Raw genomic sequence first — 9,243 nt, 5'->3', positions numbered from 1 at the left:
TTGTTTGCAAGTCACTTAACTAGTGTTTTCAAACCGTATTCCTCCACTATTGCAGCGGAAATAACTGAATACTTGCAATCACCCTTCCAGGTGTCTCCTCCTATTTAGCCTTTCTCATCCCTGGAAGTTATGGAATTAATCCGTCGTCTAAATCCCAGGAAAGCATCGAGGCATGATCTGACAAATAATAAAGCTACTAAATCATCAAAATCGGAGATGAGGTAACTTTCCTGCAATTTCACCACAATTAATTTCTCTCTCTTACGTTAGTTTAATTATTGCGTGATTTTGTTATTCTCATATTTGTGTGTGCATATTTCCGACAGAAGGGTATAAACTTCTCCACATAATCGAAAAATTGAACAAATTTTGTATATATGTACGTGTAATGTTACATACTAACGTGGAACCACAGACGAATATACAGCGTAGATCTTCCATCTTATGAGACTTCGTGTTGTGAAATACCGTTCGTGTAAAAAATCAGTGTTTCTTACACACTCTGTGATGTATAGTGGTGAATACAGAAATTGTATTCAATTCAACTAATAAAATTATTAAAATCACAGACAAGTGTAGTAAAATCAATAGGAGTAGAAATATGCGATGCATTTTGGTGTGGGTCTTTGGCTGGCTTAGGTAACATTATGATCTGTACTAGCTTCCATAGATTAGGAAAGTATTGGATTCATAAAATTGCATTGAATATTATTGTGATTAAACGTATTGCTTTCGGGGGAAGGTTTTTCAAGACTTTACCATTGATTAGGTCGATTCTTGGTGCTTTATTGTTTTTTGTTTTCTCGATTATGATTCTAAGTTCTTGTGCTGTTATATTAGATACGGTGTAGTGCTTGTTAGTTAGGGTACTAGTATTTTGCGCATCTTCGTCTAAATGACATTTGGATTTGCTGTTGTTAATATTATATGGGGTAAATGTGTCACAAAGGTGGTTGGAAAATTCTTCACCTTGCTTTTCGCTGCTTCTGGCCCATGTGTTGTCTGTTTTTCTGATTGCTGGATTTAGTTTTATTGGTTTCTTTATTTTGTTCGTGGCTTTCCATAGAGAGTAGTTGGCATTCTCGTGCGCAGACAGTGTCTCTATGAATTTTAAAAATTCGTTACCATTATGATCTTTTATTTCACTTTCTATTTCCTTTAAAAGTTTATTCAGATGTTTTTCGTTTTCATGTGTTCAATGTTTTTGCCATTTTGCTTTCACTTTCCTTTATTCTCAGATTTTTTCAAGAATGTCTTCTGGAATTATTCTTGTTTGCCTGTTATTTGGTTCATAAATAGTAGTTGCCCATGCTGCTTCTTGTATAATTTCGGTCAATGTTGTTACCGCTTGTTCGATGTGTTCAGGTGTTTTTAGTGGAATATTGCAGTTGATTTTGCTCTCGATTAGTTCTTTAAATGTTTGCCATTTATTGCAAAGGTTTTTATTGCAAAGCGACTCTGGTTTGTTATAAAGTATTGGTTTGCTTGTTTATTCTATTATTATGTATCATCGGAGCTAAGCTCTAAGACTGGGTGTAATTTTTAATCTATTTGCTTTTAGTCCCTTTATAACTGCAAAATCAAGCAAGTCAGGAGTTTTGTTTAGATCTGTCGGCCAGTTTGTTGGTCTTCCTGTGGATAATATGTTGAGATTACTAGTTCTAATATATCTTTCTAGTGTTCTACCTCGAGGTGTATTAATGCTTGAGCCCCATAGCGTATGCTTTGCATTGAAGTCTCCCGCTGCGATGTATTTGTCACCTAAAGATTGAAAATACTGTTCCCATTTTTGTAATGTCATTTTGTGTCGCGATGGTGCATATACCGCTGACATCTGGAAGTAATTGCCGTTAGTTTGTATTGTAATGGTGGTTGCTTGAACGTGTTTCTGACTAATTTGATTGACTGATGTAAGTGGTGTTTGATATCTAATAAAATAATGATATAATATAATGAAATAATGATATCTGATAAATAATAAAAAAAATCTGTTTTGATAATCCCAATAGGTCATGCTCTTAACACCTTCGCATTACTGAATGAGGGATAAGTTCAGAAACTTGTCGCAGCCTTCTAAAACGCGCACCATTCCAAATATTCTAAAAGGTTATGCTGTAATTACTTCCGCAGCAACCGAATGGATTCAAAAACTTATCGCACCGTTCGAAAGCGCGGGGCTATTTTGAATTCCCAAACTGTTGTATCCTTGATGTTCTAATTCATTAGTATAACCGTATGAGTAGCGTTAATTAGCCTATCAATACGACTGGTAAATAAACTCTACGTTTTGGCTAATGCGCTATGTGCGGGAGTACTAGCAAGGGAAGGATTACAGTTTTCTTGGAATAAATAAATCTTTTCGATATCCTCTTAACTGGTGATTTATTTGAGTTATTTAGTTATAAGTTTAGTAACAAGGTTCTATTATTAATTCTTTATGCAAGTTATGAAACGGGGATAATAGTTATTATCTTAACTACTGGCGATGGAGCTTTAGATTAACGAAAAAAAATAGATTTCTGTTTGTTCTATGATTAATCCTGATTCCTTTCAAACTTTCTCTTCTTCACTTTTAATTTCGGCGGCTAATTAATGTTTAAACCAACATTCTACATGTTTCTTACCGTTATGGTCTTTGCTTCTATGATTCCTTCTTGTCCCTGACATTTAACATGGACAAAGATTATTTGTAACAATAATACGCTTCGTGGAAACCAGTGTGACTTCACAAATCTTGCTCAAAGATGAACAGATATTTCTGCTAACAGTGGGAAGAGAAGTGTGAAAACCCGTAAGCATCTTCAATTATTGTAATCCACGCGATTCTTTCGGTCGTGACGGATCACTGATTACAATAGCGAATAACGGTTTACTCTTAATATCTTGAATTTAAAACGTAAGAAGCAAGGATAAATATTTCAAAACAGTAGATTATTTACGACGGTGCTTTCTGTGGATAACTTATGTGGTTTCGCAAGTCTTGCCCAAAGATGAGTAGATATTTCTACTAGCAGCAGTACAAGACACTACGGTGTCTTCAGTTATTGAAGGCACCGTAATCTGAGCGATTCTTTCATTCGCAACAAGATCACAAGTTAGTACAGCGAACGGTCATTTTAAATGTTTAATGTTCTTAAAGAGGGTCTGCTTAAATGTACAATAATAATTCTTAATTGTTGATGATAATGGTCAATGAATAATTTCATTCGAATTGTACATCTGTCGAATAGTACAAGTCCGAAATAATTGAAGAAGAGAATGTTACAATGTCTGAGACTCTCACCTTGCTTATATGTATCGTCGATTGCACTTTGGAAAAATCGCACTAAATGATATAATTGTTCAAAGACTGACCGTATAATTCGTTGACAATTGACTCTCGACCAATTCTCTACTCTACTAAACCCTTTGTTCGACTAAACTATTAACTCTTGACCAAATTTTTACTGAACTAAAAGCGACTGAATCTCAATTGAAAACTGACTGACTGAATTGACTGAATCTTTACTAAACCAAAATCTTAACTCCGCTGCAAGCTGATTAAACTGTCTGACTGACTTAAACTAAAAGCTAAACTAAACTGAACTGACTTCTAAACTCTAAGTGGCTACGCTTATTTATACTAAAACTATCATGGGATAATTATCACGTGATAATTTGTTCCCATGATAACGCGGAGTTTTGGCACGTAGTTATCTTTGCAGTCTTCGTTTCTGTTGGTGTCATTCTGAAAGTATTAGAGTTTCTTCTCTCCGCTGATATGGTTTTCGTGGACGCATTGTTGGGATTTTCCCTTTTAGAAACCCTTGCTGCTGCATTCTTCTTGCAGTATTAATTTCTGTTGATGATAAGTTGTACTTTCCTTGACACTTGGTTACCTTTGCTGATGCCGATACTTGATCCTTTAGCGCGTGATTGCTTGTCTCCGCTAATACTGCGTGAGACGATCGTGGTCTCTCAACTCTCGCTGTCTGCTAATCGTACTCGGTATTGTGATGGGGAGAGGGCGTTCAAGGCGGTGGTCAGTTCTTAATTTTGTTCAATAATGTTATTGTGTATTTGTTCGTTAATTTATTGCGATATTAAAAAGACGCGCCATATCCTTTGTTTCCCTTAAGCTTTCTATTCCTAATTCTATTTGCCTAAAGTTGTAGCTCGCACTATTCGCGAGTGATGACGGATTCCTTTTTTGTCTCACGTTACGGCTCGTGTGAAGCAGGGACGTGACAACGACATTTCGACAAACAGCATGTATTTTCAAATTTTCTACTTTCGTCTTTCCTTGCAACAATAGCAAATACTGGGTCATAAATCTCATCATAAAACGGGACCAACATATATAGATTGACTGTGAATGCACATCTGCTGACAATTCTTAATGTGTACTAGACTTTTATCTGTATGGATTTGAATTTTGTCCCTAAAATACATTAAAAACTGTTATATTTCGGATGTGATGTCACGCGTGTGGTGTGACATGTGATATGTCATAGTCTCTGTTTATCGAATACTATCAAAAGATGCAAAACAAGTCGAAAAATATTGGTGCCCAGAAACGAAATTTAGTCAAAAAGTCAAAACACCAAACAAAATAAAATGAAACTATCATACACATGTTCACTATTCAAACACGTCAACTAAGATATATCAACTAAAATGAGTTTCTACGATTCAGTAATGTTTGACAATTTGAGAAGCATTATGGCAGATAAGAAATTCAATATTTGTGTACAGCATTTACAGGAAGCTAATAGCTACTAGCTAGCGACTTTGACTCACTTGATTGTTTAGGAATTCACGAATTTATAACATTTTACAACAGTAAATGACCTCATACGCAAGGTCGTTAAATTCGTCTCAACAAACACGATCGTACTTACTAAAGAAAAGATAATATAATAGTTCCATGCGGCGATAAAAAAATATTCATGCCAGTACGATTAACATGCAGAGTGCCAAGAGTTGATGTTAAATCTAAATGATGTATGGAAAATGTATTAAAATTATTGCATCGCTACATAAATCCATTATCGTTTGAAAGAGGATATTCTCTTTTCTTCTCTAAAAAAATATTATAATACAATTAATTCCTCTTTCTTAGGCAACTTACAATTAGTTTAATTATCATATGATTTTGTTATTCTCATACTTGCCTATCTCGGACAGAAAAGCAGATATAAACTTTGCCATACACCGTAAAATTAAAATACGTTCTTGTAGCGTAGAACTCAATGGGTTCTTGTCTATGCTAGCGTGCAACTCAACAGGGCAGATTCATACTTTTATAGGTTCTTGTATATGCTTGCATGTGCCACCTTTAGCACTTGACCGTATGGTGCAGCACTAGCCCAGAAACAACCAGAATCATAGGAGTGAGTACACCCATTTCCTTTCTAATGATACGTATTTATATAATCGAAGTGTTTTTCTCATGCTCTTGTTGTAAAAAGTGACTCATAATTTAATTAAAAATGGCTACAAATCCTACAAACTCTTAAATATTTTTGAAAAAATTGTATTATAAAGAGAGAAGAAAATATATCATCTTTTACAATAGTTGTAGGTATCTTCATAATGTTATATCTCAAATATGTGTACATAAAAATTATTATACATACATATACATATACAATGCAATTGTTTCATACAGAGTACCTCATTCGAATCGGATATTTAAACTATTTCTGTTGCTATTAAAGATGAAAAAAGATGATTAAGAACAATTTAAATAGATTTAAAGCACGCATTTGGACACTCAGAATTAAACCAATATTACTAGCCAAATATCGCAAATTAAAGAAAAAAATTAAAGAAAAGAAAGATATATTATCTCCTAATACAATTTTAAATGTGGAATAGTTTATTCTTTATCACATAAGGAACAATTACTATCTCACATGTAAATGTAAAAATACATAACAAAATTAAAGATTGAACATTTTTCATTATAAGATGCAATGTATTATTACCTTGATCGTGATAAAAACGTGTCCCTAAAATCATTTTAAAGATTATTTACTAATAACGAAATGTGTTGTTATATATTTGCTAACAAAGGAGAAAAAACAAATATAATATTAATTAATGGTAGAGTTACATACATGGCTTTCTGTAGAAATTTATTGATCTGTCAAACATGTAACAAAATATGCTAATTTACTATTTTTATATGGTATCAATTTAAATTCGTTTTACTTGTACAAGAACACTTCAATATTATGATATAATCATTTATTGAATTTGTCTTGTTATTAACTAATAACATTGCATTATAAAAAAGCAAATATTATCAAACACACGCCTTAAAACATTTAAGTTTTTAGCAAATTTTTTGTTACCTTTAATAGCAGAAAGAATAATTAGGATATTTAATTTAATTGAAATACCTTGTATAAACTTCACTATTCATAGTTGCAAATAAATTATATTGCTTTTACAATTTAATAATTGCAAGTAATAACGTATTTGCTGATATATTTTTATGCTGATAGAATTGTATCATATTGCAGATTATAATTATTGTGTATATAGTAAATTATAAGTTCTTACAGATAAAATGGCCAAGTCGGACAATTTTAAAGATCATGTTAAGATAGCTGAAGAAAATATTGTCGTACGTATGTGCATTTATATTTATTGTATTTAAACTTATAGATATTAGTAATATTTATTTCATTTCATTTTCTTTGTTGTTAAAAACTGTAAAAAACTGATTTTGTTGCATTGCTATTACAATGTACATCTCAAAAGGCTTTGCTTTCCATTTTGTGTTAACACTCCTATTATGTTTCATTTATTCTGGTAACTGAACTATTATATGAAGTGTGGTGATGCTTTGAAAGAATACCTTGAACCTAGATTCGAGTGTCCTATTTGTTTAACTTGGCTGCGTGATCCAGTTTTAACATCTTGTGGTCATAAATTCTGTTCGCAATGTATATACACTTGGCTTCAGTAAGTTATATTTCTATATTAAGCTATATTAAAGTAACATGCATAAATATGTATATATACATATAACATGTTATATTTATATTTTACATTTGTGAACCCGATTTTTATATTTTAGAAAAGAAGGTGCTTGTTGTCCAGTTGATAGCAAAAGTTTAAAATCTGAAAATGATTTATTCAGAGATTTATATACAAGCAGAGAGATATCACAACAACGAATACCTTGTCTCTACCAACAATTTGGCTGTGAAATTAAAATGTCCCCAATGGATATAGAAGCACATATAAATGGATGCTCATATAAAAGAAGTCTGGCAGATTCACAAACTGTCTATTGTTCCTTTAAGAATGTTGGTTGCATGAAAACTTTTCATACTGAGGAGGATTTACATGCACATTTAGAAGGAAATATAAATATCCATTTAATTGTTAGTTTATTTTATTTGATACAATCATATTTTGTTACAATATAGAAATGACTTTCCATCTATTTCATAGATGATCCTGAACATATTAACACAACTATCTGTTTCAAAAAATAACGTTGATAATATAGCTGCAGAATCTAAATTATGGGATCCTCCACCAAAAAATACAACTTCTATAGAAAAAAACGAACCACCATTAGAATGGCAACACTTATTAAAGTAAATTCTTTTTGCATGCTATTATATAAAAACTTTCTATAGGGCATGTTAAATACTTTATTGTAATTAAATATATTATCCTCTGTTAGGAATCTATATGAAAGGATAGTGGTGCTGGAACAAGAAAACAAGGAACTATCTATAAGCATTTCTAATTACAAAACTCAACTCACAACTTTGCAAACTTCTTTACGATTTAGCCAGGAAGAAATGTCTTTACGTAGTTGTAATGGAGTTTATATTTGGAGATTACATTGTTTTCATGAGAAACTTGAAACCATGATGAATGATTCGTTAAAAATGTTTTATAGTCCTGGCTTTTATACGAGCCCTAATGGTTACAAGATTTGTGCTAGAATTAATATATCTTCTAAAGATCCTGAATCTCTGTCACTCCTTCTGCATATAATGAAGTCAGAAAATGATGATGGTCTAGATTGGCCATTCAATGGAACAATGTACTTTGTTTTGGTTCACCCAGATAATCGGGAGAAAGATATACGAGAAATAACTTCATCAAGACCAGATCTTGAAGCATTTAGAAAACCAATATGTGAACTCAATAAGCGCAGTTTTGGTTATACAGAATTTGTGCGAATACGAGATTTATCTGATTTTTTGGAAAATGATTGTTTAATTTTCAGGATAGAAGTTCATGTGTATGATAAATTTAAAATATCAATATAATTTAAAAATGTTTGTGACATTGGTTTTTTTCCTTGTCTAAAATTAGAGCCATTTTTAAGAAATTTACTAGAAATTTCCATCCTTATGTTAATATAACAAGTAAAAATTCATTCATTCTTTCATTCATTCAATTCAATCATTCATTCTTTAAAACTTCGATTTGGCACAAATGCGTATCATTTAACCTGAAACTTGAGTAATATTACACATTCAGGTGCATTTTTACACAACCAACGATTCCACTCATTGAACTCATTGTCAAATAGAAGACAAAATGGCAAAGTAACTCAGAGTGTAAATTACACTAAAAACGCTCAATTTTTGAACCGCTACATTCCTGAAGTTAAAGGTCGAAAACTAATAAATGACACAAAAAAGAAGGCTATAATTTTGTTTCCTAAAGTAAAGTTTAAATCCGAAACGCATCCATTCAGAATCATATAAATTTGCATTTTTATCGAAAAGTACGCACTTGATTCGATTGAATGTCTTAAAGTTGTGCTGAAAAGAAATATATTTATTTTAATGTAAAAATCTGTTGCCTTTTTATAAATATTGAATACAATCTTTAATTCACTTTAGATGTATGTAAGTGCGTGTAAGATGTAATTATGCGTGTTTTGTAAGGAACTGTAATCCGTCCTGTAATGTGATCAAATTAATTCTATTTGTCTACAAATATTTAATTGAAATAAAACTTCTAATTCACATATATATGTATTATACTTAAAATATTTTTCCTCGAGATCTCAGAAACATATAACAATGTATTTTAGATATGTACATACAGTAGCGGACATATACCTTTAAATATACCAATTAATTAAAAATTTAGTGACCTTATAGGACTGTTCCGTCCTTCCCGACGTCGATAATTTTTGAATATGTTATAGAAATCAACCTTGTGAATTTTCCCTTATGCACATAACCACCAGTCCCGTTTAATTTCCAAGCATTC

General features: G+C 31.9%; 1 protein-coding gene across 4 annotated transcripts; it reads left to right on the top strand.

The window, feature by feature from the left end:
* The first annotated feature begins 5,270 nt into the window (after positions 1–5,270).
* On the top strand, positions 5,271–8,302 carry LOC117215675 (TNF receptor-associated factor 6-like). 4 transcript variants are annotated; one of them, XM_033462070.1, is made up of 6 exons: positions 5,271–5,372; positions 6,552–6,613; positions 6,824–6,954; positions 7,070–7,379; positions 7,450–7,598; positions 7,688–8,285. In XM_033462070.1, exons 2-6 carry the CDS (start codon positions 6,557–6,559, stop codon positions 8,283–8,285), a joined length of 1,245 nt encoding a protein of 414 aa, XP_033317961.1. In that variant the 5' UTR covers positions 5,271–5,372; positions 6,552–6,556. The 4 variants fall into 4 exon arrangements, with proteins under 4 accessions (XP_033317961.1, XP_033317960.1, XP_033317962.1 ...); XM_033462069.1 differs by lacking the exon at positions 5,271–5,372 and adding an exon at positions 5,383–5,559; XM_033462071.1 differs by lacking the exon at positions 5,271–5,372 and adding an exon at positions 5,546–5,563.
* The last annotated feature ends 941 nt before the right edge of the window (positions 8,303–9,243 follow it).

This window comes from Bombus bifarius, unplaced genomic scaffold (assembly GCF_011952205.1).
Source record: "Bombus bifarius isolate JDL3187 unplaced genomic scaffold, Bbif_JDL3187 scf7180000009770, whole genome shotgun sequence".
Lineage (NCBI taxonomy): Eukaryota > Metazoa > Arthropoda > Insecta > Hymenoptera > Apidae > Bombus > Bombus bifarius.
This window is presented reverse-complemented; position numbering and strand designations above follow the sequence as displayed.

Coding starts and splice junctions, on each gene's coding strand:
- LOC117215675 (XM_033462067.1), top strand. CDS start 6,030: ATGTGTTGTTATATATTTGCTAACAAAGGAGAAAAAACAAATATAATA. Junction 6,088..6,551: donor AAATATAATATTAATTAATG/GTAGAGTTACAT, acceptor AAGTTCTTACAG/ATAAAATGGCCAAGTCGGAC. Junction 7,599..7,687: donor GAATGGCAACACTTATTAAA/GTAAATTCTTTT, acceptor ATCCTCTGTTAG/GAATCTATATGAAAGGATAG.